The sequence below is a fragment of the Acartia tonsa genome, chromosome 7, assembly GCF_053477335.1.
Source record: "Acartia tonsa isolate MP-2025a chromosome 7, ASM5347733v1, whole genome shotgun sequence".
NCBI classification, from domain to species: Eukaryota; Metazoa; Arthropoda; class Copepoda; order Calanoida; family Acartiidae; genus Acartia; species Acartia tonsa.
The window spans coordinates 42,127,120-42,145,342 of NC_137266.1; the positions used below are offsets into that span (position 1 = coordinate 42,127,120).

The window sequence follows — 18,223 nt, forward strand, 5'->3', positions numbered from 1 at the left end:
TTTGCGCAAAATTAAAACCTTTTACTGGCCCCCCTCCTCCTTATTTTCATTTTCTTTTCAGGGATACATCAATTACTAAAATCAGTCAATAAATAAGGAAATTATGCCCCAAAACATGAATATCCCTGTAATAAGGTTTCCCCTCTGGTATACTGGATTTACTTGATTTACCTCACTCAACTTTCTGGCGTGTTGTACAGTGAAAAAACTACCCCCCCTCCCTTATTTTTGATTTTCTTCAAAATTAAGGGGGGGGTTAAAAACTACCCCCCCCCTTATTTTTGATTTTTGTCAAAACTAAGCGGGGGGGGGGGGTTTCGGTGCTCCGGTCTTCACATGTAAGCAAGCACCGAAAATACTTTTTTTTACATAAACACACTAATATCTAAAGCTTCGCCGCTAACCTATATTTTTTAAAAGCATAGTTATTTTGTGACCTAGCAAGTTTTTTGGAACTAGTATGATGATGTACAAAATTTCCACTTTTAACTCCAACAATTTTATAATTAAATAGCATTTAATTATAAGATTTAATAAAAATCAAGTAATTTTACGGGGGGGGGGGGGGGGGGCGTTATGTCACTTTTTAATTACCACCCCTAATTTTGTGCTTAACTTAGTTGTGTTTTGAGTTTGGAGGAAAGGCATAAAAAATGTGATTTAGTATCTTTTAAGCTCCTTTAAGAAAACATTTGAATTTACCTGGATTTTGGATGGCTCCTGTGAAATAAAAAAATCCTAGAAAAGTTGTACATTTGTCCGTTTGAAAAGTCAGAAAACACTATCTATTACGCAATAAAGATAAGAGACAAAGAGCGTTTGGAGCTTCACTTCTTATGAATTTTGTCATCCTTGTTTTATTTTCACTTGCATCAAATATTTATCACACTTTACTTAAACAGATAAGAATATTTCAATTTAAGGATTAAGACGGATATACGAATAGAAGGTCTTTTACTTAACTTTAAAAACAGCTGCTAGCTGAACACAGGCACAACCTACATTAATACAATAATTGTATATTTCAAATATAAACAACGAGAACTAGCGCGGATAAAGAAAATGCGCTTAAAATTAGTATCTTTACAAGATATGCACACTTTATGTGCATTATAAAAGTTTGTATATTGAATGCCATTTTTAGTGTAACTTTCTCGTATGGCTTTGAAACCGATTAAAACAGCAAAACTGAAAAATCTTATTACAGAATCTTATTACAGACAATTTTCAAAGAATATTAAAATCAAGATAATGAAATCAATACCAGGTTTGTTAGCCCTGGGGGCTATCAAAACTGGTTTTAATCTTATAATTTTTCATTTTGCGGAAAGCTGTCTATAACACAATGCGATAAATAACTATTCTTCGTATGTTGAACATGATCTTAATTTTGTAAATAATAAGATAAGCTATTTAAAAATGAATAAAAACAAAACAGTCACATTAAGATGTTACTCAAATTAAGTATTCTGTTGGGTAAGTAAATTAATCCGTTTTTATCATTTTGTTATTTGAGAGATTTAAAGAAGCATTAAACTGAATCGATATTTTTTTTAGTTGTGGTTGCGAAAACCAATGGCATATCCGAATATGCATCCAGCTTAGGTAATCATTTTTGGCAATTTCTACAATTTACTTTTCATCCGAAAGTGATTTTCTCGGCTGCATGGAAGGTTTCGTGATTTTCTATTATTTATCTGTATTCTATTTTATGCCATAGGGCCTAGTTTATATTCTCTGTTTTTATAGCCACTAAATATTTGCTCTATAATCCACTTTGGCAATAATATTAAGGAAGACGACTTCTTGAGTTTACCCCTTTTTAAAAGCATAGCTTTTCTATAATTAGGGTTGGTCGTTAGGTCCGTAACGGTAAGCTCTTTTTATTAAATTAGACATGTTAGAATTTTCCTATCGATTTCAAACTTTGCATACTGATTCCTATACAAGTAAAGTACAATTAGAAAAGCCTAGCAAATCTATAATTGTTACCAAACTCATAAATGTATATTCTGATTATGTAAGAATCAGTTTGGACACTCTACAAGTTTTCATTTTCGGTTGTTTTATCATTTCAGAGCTTTGCTTTTATGGATGTTGTCATCCTTTTTACACTATAAATACTTAGATTTTAAAACTTACCAGAAAAATATGTGGGACTTCTTTTATACCACCAAAGTAAATCAGAAGTTATTCAACGTATTAAGCAAACCAACTTGTGGAAACCTAACTTAGTTATAAAGTAGATGCACAATTCTAAAATATAAGTCTAGTACAGAAAAAGAAAAATTAAAAATAAGAGGGGGGAGGGGGGGTTGTGTGTTTGTTTGTTACTTTAAATCAGGATAAGTTAGGTTAAATTGGGTACTGGTTAGGGATCTTGGACAAAGTAGCTTCGGACAAAGTAGTTTCGGGCAAAGTAGCTTCGGACAAAGTAGCTTCAGGACAAAGTAGCTTCAGGACAAAGTAGCTTCAGGACAAAGTAGCTTCCGGGCAAAGTAGCTTCCTAAGAAAAGTAGCCTCCAATGTTAATAAAGGTCATGGCCGCAGCGCTCGGCCCCCTGGCCTGCCTAGCCGCGGGCGCTCGGCCCCCTAGCCTATAACCTAACCTGACCAAAAAAATTGTAAAAACATTATTAAAACTTGTAAAAACAATATAAAAATTGTAAAAATCTATTAACCACTTTTTGCAAATCCACAAAATTCTAAACCACCTATGTATTATCAGTTGATAATATTTTTCTTAAATAAATGTTCTGAGGCTAACGTAGGTTAGGTTAGGTTATAGGCTAGGGAGCCGAGCGCCCGCGGCTAGGCAGGCCAGGGGGCTGAGCGCTGCGGCCATATTAGAGACTATTTTTCTTAGGAAGCTACTTTTCTTAAGTAAATGTCCTGAAGCTACTTTGTCCTGAAGCTACTTTGTCCTGAAGCTACTTTGTCCGAAGCTACTTTGTCCGAAGCTACTTTGTCCAAGATCCCTGGTTAGCCCCACAGGGTTAGGGCATCGCAGAAATATGCATGTAAGGTTAATACCACCGCTGTTGCTGTGCTACTAATGCAAATAATTGTACTTGTCTAGTTGAGACCTGGGCCCCACTGGTATGGCTACACTCTCAGGAACCTTTCTATCCTTCCTCTGTTCAGTTCCACCTTAACTATACCATGGTACACATATAGATAGATAGATAGATAGATAGATATACCTGGGCCCCGCTGGTATGGCTACACTTACAGGAACCTTTCTATCCTTCCTCTGTTCAGTTTCATCTTAACTATACCATGGTATACATATAGATAGATAGATAGATAGAAACATAGATAGATAGATAGATATACAGATAGACCTGGGCCTCGCTGGTATGACTACACACGGCTGGTTTTTTATTAAATGAATAAGTTAGGGTACAATGTTTGGCACTTTCGATATAAGTAAATGATAATGAAAAACCCATAGAATACGATAATACCTTCAGAAAAATCGATAAAAATAGTTTTCATACTAAATTTTGATTTTTAAATTTTTTTTCTTAAATGTCATAGCAGAAGATGCAAAATGTCGTCTTAGTTTTTGAGGGTTTTCATATTCTCTGAAATCTAAATTATCAAAATATTTTTTTTGGTAAATGATTATATGATATATGTCAAACATTTTATCAGAAAAAAAATATTTAAAATTATAAAGTAGAAACCTGAATAATTTTTCTTGTGGAAATACTTTTCTTTAATTTTGATAAACATATGTCTGCTAGCATGAAGATGTTTGTACTGCCAATACACGTTGGGTTTTATTTAAAGAATTTCTTTAAAATGTTGTTTTTTTACCTTGTATACCAATAACGCAAATTGCTATCAGAAAACCCCCGTACCCCCCAATCGACCAAGACTTGCCTACGGCCCGATCTTTTAGGATTGCTTTGTAATTCACATTTTTGAAAGTCTTTCAACAGTATACACAGCAAATGCTCTCTTTTTTAACTAACTTTCCGAATAATATACCTAAAGCATTTGAATTAACAAAGGATATGCTAATATTTTTACCATTCAAGTTTATTTAATATTCTAACAAATAGTGCAACCCTCCAAGTTATGGCTACTTTTCATGAACATATGATCTAAAGAATAAGCTCTGACGCAATGTCATATAAGGATATTATAATATTCATTAAAAAAATTGTTATTTTTGCATATATGTTACATTTTACAGTATTTTGTGGCTCAAAAGAAAGACAATTAAAATTTATTTCATATTATATAGTTTAAATTGCATAAGATAACCTAGAAATAGTAAAAAAGTCCCTTTCTTTTTTTGTCGTAAAACAGAAATTAACAAAGATTTTTATTAAAAAACACCTTAGTGTAAAAATTAAAAATTTTAAATATGGTCACAAAAAGATTCAATTAGTTTATTAAATGTTTCATTTTCAGCAAATTACGATTAATCTCTATTACAAAGAATAAAGTGTAAAAAGATATTCTCGTTATAATTTTAAGCAACTTAAAATGCATTTTAATACCTTTTAATGATTTATTTTTTAAAACATCATTTTATAAAATGTTATTGATTTTTAAAGTTATATATTAGAATGATTTTAAATTTTGTTAACAGTTTGTTTTAAATGTAGAAAATTGGTAATTCTAAACATTCAAAAAATGATTTTATTAAATTTTCATCACTTAAATTGCATGTTTGATGAAATTTTCAACTGATAATTCAAGAAAAATCGTTTAAGTTTTATTATATTTTACTTTGAAATGTTAAAAAATATAATTATTGTCAAAAATGTGGAAGTTATACTTTCCTCAAAAAAAGACCTAAAACATGCAAATTAACACGTGTAATGAGATTTCTTTTCTTTCAGGTTTAATTTTAAGTAATTATTGATATTTTTTGTAAAAAGGATTTTATATAAAAAGTTTTAAAACTCGAGTTATGTAGTGGTTCTAAAAAAGGTTGCAAATTTATGCAATTTTCTTGCAAAAAAAATTTTCTAGGATTTTAAAAATAGCATAGGGTGTTATTAGACGTACTTACAGATACAATTGCTAAGTCATTTTGGCCAAACACTAAAATAAAGTTTTGACATCTGAGGGACCATACACTTACAGGAACCTTTCTATCCTTCCTCTGTTCAGTTTCATCTTAGCTATACTATGGTATACATATAGAATAGATATATAGATAGACATGAGCCCACTGGTATGGCTACACTCACAGGAACCTTTTTATCCTACCTCTGTTCAGTTTCATCTTAACTATACCATGGTATACAATATAGATAGATAGATACATAGATAGATAGATCGATAGATAGATAGATCGATCGATCGATAGATAGATAGATAGATAGATAGATAGATAGATAGATAGATAGATATATATATAGATAGATAGATAGATAGATAGATAGATAGATAGATAGATAGATAGATAGATAGATAGATAGATAGATAGATAGATAGATAGATAGATAGATAGATAGATAGATAGATAGATAGATAGATAGATAGATAGATAGATAGATAGATAGATAGATAGATAGATAGATAGATAGATAGATAGATAGATAGATAGATAGATAGACAGATAGATAGATAGATAGATAGATAGATAGATAGATAGATAGATAGATAGATAGATAGATAGATAGATAGACAGATAGATAGATAGATAGATAGATAGATAGATAGATAGATAGATAGATAGATAGATAGATAGATAGATAGATAGATAGATAGATAGATAGATAGATAGATAGATAGATAGATAGATAGATAGATAGATAGATAGATAGATAGATAGATAGATAGATAGATAGATAGATAGATAGATAGATAGATAGATAGATAGATAGATAGATAGATAGATAGATAGATAGATAGATAGATAGATAGATAGATAGATAGATAGATAGATAGATAGATAGATAGATAGATAGATAGATAGATAGATAGATAGATAGATAGATAGATAGATAGATAGATAGATAGATAGATAGATAGATAGATAGATAGATAGATAGATAGATAGATAGATAGATAGATAGATAGATAGATAGATAGATAGATAGATAGATAAATAGATAGATAGATAGATAGATAGATAGATAGATAGACAGATAGATAGATAGATAGATAGATAGATAGATAGATAGATAGATAGATAGATAGATAGATAGATAGATAGACAGATAGATAGATAGATAGATAGATAGATAGATAGATAGATAGATAGATAGATAGATAGATAGATAGATAGATAGATAGATAGATAGATAGATAGATAGATAGATAGATAGATAGATAGATAGATAGATAGATAGATAGATAGATAGATAGATAGATAGATAGATAGATAGATAGATAGATAGATAGATAGATAGATAGATAGATAGATAGATAGATAGATAGATAGATAGATAGATAGATAGATAGATAGATAGATAGATAGATAGATAGATAGATAGATAGATAGATAGATAGATAGATAGATAGATAGATAGATAGATAGATAGATAGATAGATAGATAGATAGATAGATAGATAGATAGATAGATAGATAGATAAATAGATAGATAGATAGATACATGAATAAATAGATAGTTTTAGGAGGATGCGTCATTGCGTACACCCTTCTTACCCCTTTAACTAACCGGCCCAAAAACTGCCCTAGAACATTACTAAATTTACCTAATAAATGTGGCATTACTGTTAAGCCGTTTACGAGATTCATTAAAATAGATTTATGTCTAGGTAAATAATGAATATGATATAACTTTACAAGACCAACCAACTGCAGAATCAATACTTGTAGGTAACTTCTTAAATAAGTATTTTTGCTGGTATGATAACTAGTGAATTGTTAAAGTAGGATGTGGTTTCTGTACAGCCCCTACTTTCCTTTTTAATTTGCTTATTATCTTATTTTATACCTGAAACATCTTAAAAATATGTGTAATTTCTATTACTTTATTCAAATACTTTAAATAGTTATATTAAATTAGTTATAAACCTTTTCAGGACTTATAAAAAGCTACACTGTAAAGGAGAATCATATCGGTTTAGAGGGCCAAAAATCACTTAAACATTTTAAAATCATTTTATATAATCATTAATGAAACGTTTTAGGTGCAGAGACTGCTGATTATCATTTAAATACAAGGAAAAAATATTTTTATATGTTAGGTGGGGAAGTACGTTCCGGGGGGTGGGAGTAATAGAGAAAACACCCCTTACAAATTTACAAAATAATTGTATTTTTCTTCCGCTCTCCCAAATGACAAATCCAACCAATAATTTGTAGGTAAGATAACCCATTATGGTTTGTAGCTGTTTTTTTTTATTTTACTAGATTTTTCATTTTTATTTTGGCTTTGGTGCCAAAAAAATACATAGAAAATTTTAGTGGTTTTGGTGAGGGAATTTTAAGGATATAATGTAATTGTTGATCCTTTGCACAAATTAGTCAATAATTAAGTTTTTTGATCGCATTGTGATGGAAGGCTTTTTATATGTATTTAGAAGTTAAACTATATTTTTTACACTTTTAAAATATTTTGTCCCTAAAGAACAAATATGGAATGTGTAAACTGTTTTCAAGAATTTTTCAGGTACATTTTTAGGTTTTCATTAAAATTGAACATGCACAAGTTTTATTTCTAAAACCTTTGATGTACATTTTTGTTTTAGTAAAATAAAGTCATCTAGAAATGATTGCCTGTTAAAAATTTCATTATAAGTCAAACTACATTCAGACAGAAATTGTTTCGATTAAGGAAGGGAGGGAACATTGGACTGTAAATCTCATTGGTAATCAATCATATATAGCCTCGAATTTGGGTACTTTTGTCGAATTTTTATTGGTTGATTTCAAGATTGTTGTCTCAAATTTTTGAACCATCAATTTGATCTACAGAAGGTGTAATTTTTTGGGGGGGATTTATATCAATGTAACTCAGTCAACATTATCAGTCTATTTATTTTTAGTGGAGAGCCATTAGAAGCAGCTCCTGTTTATGCTTTTGTAAAGGAGTATAACAATTCTTGTGAAACAGTTGATGTGCAATATTCTTTCTTCTATCCTTTTAATTATGGAAAAGTAAGTATTTTTTATGATTTTGATAATGCTTAGGCAATAGTGTTCAAGGGAAATAAAACCTCAGTTGTCCAATAAACTAGGGTTTTAAATTCTCTCTCAAATAAACTCTTAATGTAGAGAAAAAAAGATAAGAAAACGGCCAACAAACTAATGTTCATCACCAATGATGATACCCCAAAAAACCTACTGTAGATGATAATTAGTGGTCAAAACAATTTAGCAATTAACCTAATGAACCAATCAAATCCATTAATAATCCCCAGAGTTGTTTAGCCAACTAATAAGAAAGTGTGATTATTAAACTTAGGGGACTAGTGTAATAAACAGTCCAATGCCCCCCTCCCTCCCTGGGAAAATGTTTGTGCTTTACTTCTACTAACCCCTCAAAAAATACAAAAAAAATGTTTTTTGTAAAAACTGCTTAAATCTTATTAAGGATGTATGTGTGGGTCTTGAAATTGGTGATAGCTGTCTTGGAGATCTTAGGTAACATAATTCATAGAGCTGACTTAAAATCAATACATTAAATGTTTGAAATTACAGACAATATATAAAGATTTCAATAAGTGTTTTAACAAGGTTGGCTATTATGATCTTTAGAAAACAAAAATTCAGATTACCTTCCTATGTTTCTAGATAGTTTGAATCATTGAACAATGAGAATCACAATAAATGATTCTTAAAACATTGCACAAAATTATACATTATACTTTTCTAGAACTTTTGGAAACCACATTGGAGACTGGGAACACATATCTGTCAGGTTAAACCAAATTATAGCATTACCTTTAAATGTTAAGGTTTTAATACTATACTAGCAAATATCTTAAATATATTTTACATGGTATATCAAAAATAAGGTTCCTCCATAAAATAGGAAAAAAATATGTTAATTATGCTTTTACCACTCTACTTTATGAACCATCTTTTAAATGTTTAAGAATTTTTGTTATGTCTTCATGTGTATGTTTAGAAAATGATAGATTAAATAAAAAAATGAAATAAAATCTCTTTCTAAAAAAAAAAATGGAATTATTGTAGAATTGAGAATGGAATAGCAACATTAGTACACCTGGATGTTCATAGTTTTGGAGCCACCTACAAATGGGATGGGTAAAATTATTAAGTTTTTTAAACAAGAAATAAATGTGAAATTTTTTACAATTTTAAGATTAGCTTTTTTAATTGTTAATTATGAATTAACACTTGAAATTACAATAGCATTTTTCACATTTTTTACATATTTAATATCTTCAATTTACTCTTTTTTAGAAGGGATAGATTTGAGTTTGTAGAAGGAGAACCTGTTAAACATAGAGAATATAATAGAGATGGAAAATTGTTAAGTGACTTCTTTAATAGTATTATTAAAAAGAGAAGAAGATTTGGTTAAGCCCAATCCTCTTCAATTTTGGTTTTAGTTATTATATTTCGAATCATTTTATTAAATTTATTGAATTTCACTGGTTTTGCTGAATAATAATAGGAATTATAAATAAATTGTATTCTATATATTTATTTATAGACAGAGGAAAAGAGTATTACTTTCATAATATTAGGCTTATAAAAAGATTTTAAATATTACATTCACTGTATAATTTTTCTTTATCTGTATATATAAAATTACCTCAAACTTGTGGTATATTTTAGATTTGGATATAATGTTTATTTTATTTAGTTTTATTACTGAAAGAGATGTGCCCTATCCAACCCATCTTGACCTAGAAGATGGTAGAATAGCTGTGTTTAGTGCAAATGGATCTCATGGTACTTGGGCTCAACCAGGTAAGGAATAATGATTGTTTATGAGTACTAACATCCTAATATTACATCCTTCTTTGTTACGTATAGCATAAAAAAATCCCCAATGCCTTAATCTAAAAGAATAGCCTAAATCCATCTATTGTTCTATAAAAGCTTCCCTAAATTGGAGAACTCAGTAGTTAATCAAATCTTAAGCTACAGACGACAAACCTGATTACTTCATGTAATAGGATTTATTATAGAATTCAAGTAATTGGAAATAAGACAGCTTAAGACAGTTTATATAACAATATAAACTTTGTATTAATAGTGTTTTATTTATCTATAGATAATTACAGTTATTTACCCACCTATATAAATTCAGGAAAGTTTACCTATCTGCATATTCTGACAGTTCATCTTGATGATTATACAGAGCGGGGAGTACAGTGGCAAACTTGGAATAATTTAGGTAAAAACCAAAATAAGAAACACTATTTCTAACCAACATTGAATTGATTGTATGAGTATTAAATAATTCTACAAATATCACAATTTAATAGTAATTATATAGGCTGTGTAAATGGATGTATTATTAATTGGATCTTACACCAGATTTTCATGTTTTTTAATAAAGTGAACTATGAAATGGGCTAAAATAACATCATCCCAATCTTTACCCCATCCTCTTTCCAACTACTGGATAAATGATCCGACCAATAATTGCAGGGGAAATTGCAAGTGCAACCTAAATTGACGACTTTTTGCATGAGTTAGAATTAGTAGCCACAATGATAATTATCATCTAATTAATGAATAACTGAACAGTTTCAAACTTCTAACTCAGTGTTATCATTTATTTGCTTTTTAGTTATCAATGATGTAGTTGATGATTTGAATACTTTTACAGGTTATATTACATCTCACAATTTTATATATATATACTAGCGGCTACGCCCCTAGAAGCCTCAAGGGGCACTTAAGGTGGGATGGGGAAAAGTTGACCCATCCCGTTTCAAATGTCAGTTTTAAAAAGTAAAGAAATTAATTTTTTTTATTGGGAAGGTGGAGATACCTTACCCTAGAATAGTTGAAAACCATACCTGGACCTATAAGAAACTCTACTTTAAAGGGGAACCATATCGGTTCAGCAGTTAGCAAGACTTTAATACAGACAAAAAAGCTTACTACTTTTTATAATAGGATTAATATTTTATACATAAATTGTTATAGTTAACTTCACCTATTAATGAAAGTTTTCGTATAATACATATGTGTATCCTTTAGGAGACAAATCATGGATTAATTTCCGAGGAAAATGGGGCAACACTTTTAAATTGGTAACTTTTTAATTTAATTTATAATTGTATTTTTTAATAAATTTATACCCTCACCTTTATGAACAAATTTTGCTTGCAGATCTAACCTAGCCTAAAATTATAACATGAGAAAGAAAACAAAATTGAACACAGTAAAAGTGTCTGACTGATTATGACGTAAAAAAAAATTAGCCAATGAGAGGCCATTATTGACCAATGTTACAATTTATAGTGACCTCTCATTGGCTAATTTTTTTTTTACGTCATAATCAGTCAGACACTTTTACTGTTTTCAACAAAATTACTTTTTTATCTTAAAGGGTTTCTTATGTTTTTTGTTCATTAATCTTTAATTAGGAATGTGATTTGGATCCAATTGTTGGTGAATGTGGTCTTGTTGGAGGTAAGAATACATCTTTGAAAAGAATTAACCTATTTTATAAATAGTTTAGGAATGTTAGTACATCACAGTAAAGTCAAATTTAATTTAGATTTAGGCATTTAAGAAAGATAAACAACTAAACTTAAAATTTAAAGGGTTATGCCTTACTCTTGCTGGATTTATTTTGATAAGTTTATCGAATTTTAAAATATGACTATTTAATTTTAGGACCAACTGGACCATACAAATACTTTCGTGGTAATTTTCCAGAACCTGAATGTTAAATAAATTGTTTGAGATTGTGCTAATAATAAATATGTAATATAACAGACAGAATAAACAGTTTAGATATTATCAATTGTATTTTTTTTATCAAATACATACAAACTATGTTAATTATTACAAATTAGATTAAAAATCAAGAAATGATTATGATTATTTACATCTATTTCCACAAACTGTGACACAAGCTCCATATGCAGCTACCTATAAAACAAATAATAGCATAAAGGAAAAGATTTCAAATATTTCACTCTTTAATGTACTCCATATTTTTGCTTTTCTTCAATTTTTATAAAAAAGTTTACAGTTTTTTTGTGTTCTAATTGTTATGTTTATTTAATTGTTATAATCAATTAATCAAGATAAGAAATACTCTTTAATCTTAGGGGGACAAAGTGACTTAAAAATCAGCCATGTGAAGTCATAAAAATGAGAGAGATGAGAGTGGAAGTGGGAAAGAAAATCACTAAAAAAGAGTTAGATAATTCCTTATTTTTATGACGTCACATGGCTGATTTATTTAGACTCTTTGTCCCCCTACCTTTAGTGATTTTAAAAATTTTCAATCTCATACCTTTTGGATTGGAATACATGCATCAATACAGGCATCCAGATTACCACCTGGGCAGGCAGAAGCATCTCCTCCAGAGCCACCTAGAATAGGTTGGTTCAGATATCTGCATAGTAATTTTAAAATTAGAGTAAAACACTAGAGGGGGAAGGGGTTTATAACTGAATGTCTCCATCCCAAGGACCTTGTGCCACCTCTCAATTGGGTCTTTGAAAATCAACCAAGAGTATTGGGAATATTAACACAGCCAAGTAGCAGAAAACAATTTGCTAGCATATGAAAAAAAGGTCCTTTGAAAATGAGGGGTATGTAGTTATATGGATATACATCTATACTATAGATCTGTTTTTTGAATCATTGAAGAATATTTAAACAATGATACAATTAAAGACAGCGTAAAGTGGCGCCAAAATAATGACATCATACGATAAAATAACCAATGAGAGGCAAGTATGAATTTTACCATTGGTCAATTACAGTGTATAATGGCCTCTCATTGGTCAACTTTATTGTATGACATCATTTTTTTGGTACCACTAAACGCTGTCTCATACAATTAGCCTGTAAAGAATTTCTTTAAACCTCACACAATTTAAATACTGAAGCTATCAATAAATCATGTTTGATGTGACTAAAATATTATGTTCGTTTAATCATTTAAATACATAAATATGTAAAGTATTAGATTCAAACTTAAAATTCTTAGAATACAAAACTTACCATTTTGTTTTCTGTTGTTAGTCTTGGATTGCTGATTTGTCTAAAATAAATGATATTTTATTTTCAGTAAGAAAATATCAATTAAGTCGTCTTCCTAGCAGCAGTTTGTCTTTTTCTCATCAATAGATATAACCTTTCAAACTTATGTTGTACACTTTAATTTTAGTTTTTCAAATCAGGGATGTAAGTAACCCATTTTTTGTAAATCAAGCATTAATAAGCTGAAATAACTTCTCAAATGCAACATGTCTCCTTTTCATGATCCAGGTAGAATAATAGGTATACAATAATATCAATCTTAGCTCATAGACAATAAAGCTAGAGGTTCTTGGATATCAAAACAGAAACCACAGGACAATATCAATATCTTTATAAAACACCAAATAAGACTTTTATTTTAGCAGATAATTATGATTCACCACTGAGAATCTCAAGCTTTAATTGTCCAGGAGCACTTCATGATTTTATACCTTTACAGACAGACATCATATCACTTAGTATAGGTATTAATTAGATGATTTGTTATTTGGCAGAGTTACCATAATATTTAACCCTACCCTGTTGCCTCCTCTTGTATTACCACCGCCATTAGAACCTGACTTTCTTTTGTTACCACCACTTGGTTTTCTTGAGTTTCCATTTTGTCTTTGGTTTCCTGATTTTCTCTGATTGTTTCCTGACCTTCGATTGTTACTAGCCTGAAACTTTGGACTTTAGCATTGAATTTCCCCTCCCAAATTCATCACACCATTCTTGTTTTATTACTCATTTACCTAATAGATAATTTTTTCACCATCACAAATGAAATGCTATAATACTTGTGCTGTTTCCAGTGTTATAATTGAGCTACAAAATGAATTTTGCCTCGCCTAAAGTAAAAAGAGAATTGCATCCTACCTTATGGCCACTATTTCCATTACTAGAAGCTCTGTTTCCAGATTTAGAACCACCACCATTGCCACTCTTTCTTCCCCCACCAGCAGCTGCTGATGACCTGGAGCCTCCAGATGATGAAGTTCCAGAGCCACCTGATTTCTTGTTTCCTGATTTTCTGATTGATGGATGTGGGTTATTTTTCCTGCAATCGTAGAGAAGATTTAAAGCACATGTTAAGTTTATATTGAAAACTATTACAACTTAAAAAATTAATGTTAAACTGTTTTTGCATGTAAGGTATCTACATTGATTTCTCACCTTGGGTTATTGTTGATAAAACCTTGAGGTTGGTCTTCATCCTCTACCTTATCATCATCAGGAATCTCTATCTGTGCTTCATCAAAAGGCAGTCTAAAAGTTAAAAATATCAATTCATAACAAGCTAAGTACAACTTTGGGTCAGCTCTTTTGTTTTTTATGAAGTTGGCCTGGTAATTTAAATCTTTAACCTCTTGTTTGGGATAATTCACAACCGCTTTTTTTATATTTTTATACTTTAAATCCCTTTGTTCCATTTCCACTTTTCAATAGCAGGAGTTTCAAATATAATTAGGAAAGATTGGGTGTCAACATAAATTAAGTTTGAATAATCCAACAAGTAAATTGAAAAAAATGTTAAGCTGACCTTCCACCATGGCAGAACCCAAGTTTGCTGCAGTAAGGAACTCTGGACGCACAGTCAGCACTTGTTACACATTGACCTGCCTTACCACCACCTGGAAATTGTTACTAAAAGTTATCCTATTATTTAAAGTACTAAGGCTTTTTTGTCTTGAAGCTTGAGATTTAAAAAAGTTCTGAACCAATTGAGTTCTCCTTATAAGGGAAGTTTCACATATTTCCATCCATGGATGGTTTTAAGCTATTTCACTTTTAGATTTAAGTCTTGGATGGTTTAAGGTTTTTTTTTCAATTTAAGAACATAGAGCCCCTTGGTGCTATGGGTGCAGCTACTAGTTTCCCTATTAAAGGAGTGAAACATTGAAAGATTTGTCTGTGTGTTTTGATAGTTCTTGATAATTGTTGAACTGACAGGGTCCTTCTTAACAATGTAACTTCTCATGTGTCCAAGAAAGGTGTAATTATATTTTGAGTGATGTAACCTCAAGTGCCCCTAGAGGCCTCTGGAGGCGTAGCCCCTAGTATTCAGAAAATATGTATGTTAAAATATATTATACCTGGAGCACTTGAACCTTGACTGGGACCATCAGATCCATAGATGGAGGTCCATTGACACCAACCCCACTTAGAACAAACATTCCCTACAATAAAATACGTTTTTAAAAGTAAAGTAGAGACTTTATTTTACATCTAATCAGAGGGGGGTATAGGCGTTAGGTTAAAAAAACCATACACCCATACATCCTGACACCCCTCTTCTTGTCTGTTATACACCGCCCTAAAGCTCACATCCCCCTAGATTTGAGATTAAAAGGTGTTCAAAACACAGACAGACATTCTTATACTTTTATTTAAGTATATATACTGTCCATTAATTCAAGTATTGCTATTAATTAAATATTATTCATATTTTGTACCTGTCACACAATCAGCTGTTGAGGTGCATTCTCCACCCCTTTTTAACCTTAAAGAAAAATCACATTACTGGTGGGAAAATGACATACAATTCTCATATATACTTTAGATAATTGAAAAACTGAAATTTTGTTTAAGTAAAACTGATTTTTTAATGTTTTCAAAAATGGATATAAAGGGGATAAATAAAGGAAGATTTTAGAAAATACGAATGACTAAAAATTAGTTATTGATCAAAAATAATTATGTTCAAAGTTTTAAGACAATATCATAGAAATAAATTACAAATCCTTTCAGACAAACCAACTGCGCTATTTAAGGAAAAAACTATCCTTGTTACAACCTGCTGAGTGTGTGAATATGGCTGGCATCCAGTCCGGCTTCTGGTTCAGGTAAACAGGACACATAACAGGACCTAAACAAGTCATTAAAAGACACTTTTGTAACCATAGCAACTCTTTCACTATCAATAAATATCTAATTAGGTCATCTTTATTCTCTAATTTTAAATAATATAGCAACAAAATTCTTTTTTGACTTATAAAGAATCATCTTTCTATTAGAATATCGCTTCAGTACCTACAAGAGGGGGGGGGGTTACAAAGGGGTTACTACACCATAAAAAGTTGCGGTTGTCATTACACCAAAAACGTGTTGACACTTACCTGCTTGCTAGTATCAGTAATAATCTTGATAACATTTTTGTGTCTTAGTAAACCATCTAATAATCTGAATAAAACAAAGAAATTTTATGTTTGTTTAAAACCTATAGTTGCACCTTGGGTACTGAACCTTGCAGTAGTGATACAGCAAAATACAAAAAATATCTTGATTTAATTCGATACAAATAAAAAGTTAATTTCAAATAAAATAGCACAATTAAATGAAAAATATTACTCAAAACTACACCTTTTTTATCATTAAATGATAATACGTTTTTCATATTTTTAACTGAAGAAAACATTTACCACAAAAACCACTAGCAGACTAAACATTTCTCCAAATTTGTGAAATCACACCAAATATTAAAATTTCGGGTCAAAGGTGTGTAACCACGACTTTGCATGATAGGAAGCAATGGATATAGCATACATGGATGCATTGACAGGGGAATAGTTGACGGCAATTTAGGTTGCTAATATAACCTCATTTATTGGCCAATTCATCCACTAGGAGGGTTTATTTGGAGGGTATCGTTATTCTAGCCAACTGCGAGTACCACTTTAATAGTGTACATGAAATCTCGTGCAACATCAAAGTAATAATATAGCAATTAAAAACATATTATTTCGAATAAATTTTATAATTGATGTACTATATTATTAGTATTATATTTCACCCCCCCCCCCCAAACAATCCTTATACTAAAGTAACAGGATGTCTGTGTGTTTGTCTGTGTGTTTGTACCGAAAGATCTCGCTTACCGCTGAACCGATCGGGTTCTCCTTAACAGGGTAGCTTCTCATAAGTCCCGGGAAGGTTTATAACTATTTTGGGGGAGGGTACCACCACCCTCTCAGGAGAAATCGCCCCTAGAAAAAAATTACCCCTCCCGAAAAAGAGACTTCAACGAAACATAAACCAATTATTTCTGTAATTTGATATTTTAAATAAAAAAAACATTCAAAGTGCCACGAGAGGCCTCTAGGGGCGTAGCCGCTAGTAACTAAAAAAAGTAATACTTAATCCTTTGATTTTAACCAAAATTACTTTCTTTTGGTTCTTGATATTTACAACTCACTTTTTTCATTTAACACAAAAAATGTCTTTATACATCCCAAAAAAAAATAGATTTGGGTTATAATCCTTCCCCATTTGATAATATCTCGAGATAAAATTTCAAGGGGGAAAAATATAAAATATCATGTTCAAATATCAAATAACTCTTTCAGTTTTATATCAACATTTAATGATAAAACCAAAGTCAAAGCCAAAAAAAACTAGGCACGTCTTTACATCACAAAAATGTAAGGAAAACTGCGTTGGAAAAATTACCATTTTTTCAGCAATATGACAAGTTTTCTTAGAACATTTTTTTTATATTGATGTAATGGCTATTATAATAATTTTTCACAAAAAAAAATGTTTGACGTAGTAAAAATATTCTAATAAAATGATTTTATGCCTTGTAGTCAGAAGTTGAAAGTAGGTTTTTGCCACAATCTTGTAATGCACTGATTATAATTTTTTGTGAATATTCGTCCCTGCGAGTATATGTTGTTGGGCCAACATAATAAAAAACAACAAGAGTTGTCAGTCTTTGGGGAGGTAAGAAAAAAGTATCCTATTATGTAGTAAGGTTTTTTTTCTGTAGCTTAAGAGTTCGTTAACTCCAGAACCGATTTAGTTCCCTATATTATGGGAGCTTCTTATGTTCCCTTCAGGGTTATAGGCTATTTAATTTTTATATATAAGTATAGTTTAATGCTATTTTCCTACTTTCCTTGCTCTGACGAATACAGATCTCCTAGAGTTTAAAATATTGTGAATGCATCGAGCATTGACAAGCTGTTTCATATTCTCAGTAATCTTTGGGGATAAGACAATGGACAATAGATTGATGTTATCCCCAATAATGATAAACAAAATTGCCACTTGTTTATAGATTCAATCAAAATTCAATAAAAGTACCTAAAGTA

General features: G+C 30.5%; 2 protein-coding genes across 4 annotated transcripts; one reads left to right on the plus strand and one right to left on the minus strand.

Annotated features, from left to right (window-relative positions):
• The first annotated feature begins 1,401 nt into the window (after positions 1–1,401).
• LOC145323782 (uncharacterized) lies at positions 1,402–11,897 on the plus strand. 2 transcript variants are annotated; one of them, XM_080166319.1, is made up of 17 exons: positions 1,402–1,476; positions 1,558–1,605; positions 3,080–3,165; positions 6,751–6,811; positions 7,126–7,156; positions 7,563–7,607; positions 7,984–8,095; positions 8,532–8,581; positions 8,814–8,858; positions 9,137–9,208; positions 9,368–9,436; positions 9,774–9,880; positions 10,224–10,310; positions 10,710–10,748; positions 11,126–11,178; positions 11,515–11,560; positions 11,768–11,897. In XM_080166319.1, exons 1-17 carry the CDS (start codon positions 1,449–1,451, stop codon positions 11,821–11,823), a joined length of 1,035 nt encoding a protein of 344 aa, XP_080022445.1. In that variant the 5' UTR covers positions 1,402–1,448; the 3' UTR covers positions 11,824–11,897. The 2 variants fall into 2 exon arrangements, with proteins under 2 accessions (XP_080022445.1, XP_080022446.1); XM_080166320.1 differs by lacking the exons at positions 1,402–1,476; positions 1,558–1,605; positions 3,080–3,165 and adding an exon at positions 5,171–5,263.
• Positions 11,883–16,368, minus strand: LOC145323783 (uncharacterized). Of its 2 annotated transcripts, XM_080166321.1 has the most exons (11): positions 16,250–16,368; positions 15,928–15,999; positions 15,587–15,633; positions 15,227–15,310; positions 14,674–14,764; positions 14,307–14,399; positions 14,010–14,190; positions 13,670–13,810; positions 13,113–13,152; positions 12,396–12,475; positions 11,883–12,025 (listed from the first exon to the last, which is right to left on the minus strand). In XM_080166321.1, exons 1-11 carry the CDS (start codon positions 16,282–16,284, stop codon positions 11,975–11,977), a joined length of 915 nt encoding a protein of 304 aa, XP_080022447.1. In that variant the 5' UTR covers positions 16,285–16,368; the 3' UTR covers positions 11,883–11,974. The 2 variants fall into 2 exon arrangements, with proteins under 2 accessions (XP_080022447.1, XP_080022448.1); XM_080166322.1 differs by lacking the exon at positions 13,670–13,810.
• Positions 16,369–18,223: the final 1,855 nt, after the last annotated feature.

Excerpts from the sequence above, each read along its gene's own strand:
- LOC145323782 (XM_080166319.1), top strand. The coding sequence starts at position 1,449 with ATGTTACTCAAATTAAGTATTCTGTTGG. Across the intron at positions 8,859-9,136 it reads TGGGAACACATATCTGTCAG|AATTGAGAATGGAATAGCAA; the intron begins GTTAAACCAAAT and ends GAATTATTGTAG. Across the intron at positions 11,561-11,767 it reads TGAATGTGGTCTTGTTGGAG|GACCAACTGGACCATACAAA; the intron begins GTAAGAATACAT and ends ATTTAATTTTAG.
- LOC145323783 (XM_080166321.1), bottom strand. The coding sequence starts at position 16,284 with ATGTTATCAAGATTATTACTGATACTAGCAAGCAG. Across the intron at positions 14,191-14,306 it reads TTTATCAACAATAACCCAAG|GAAAAATAACCCACATCCAT; the intron begins GTGAGAAATCAA and ends CTACGATTGCAG. Across the intron at positions 13,153-13,669 it reads ATACAAGAGGAGGCAACAGG|ACAAATCAGCAATCCAAGAC; the intron begins GTAGGGTTAAAT and ends CATTTATTTTAG.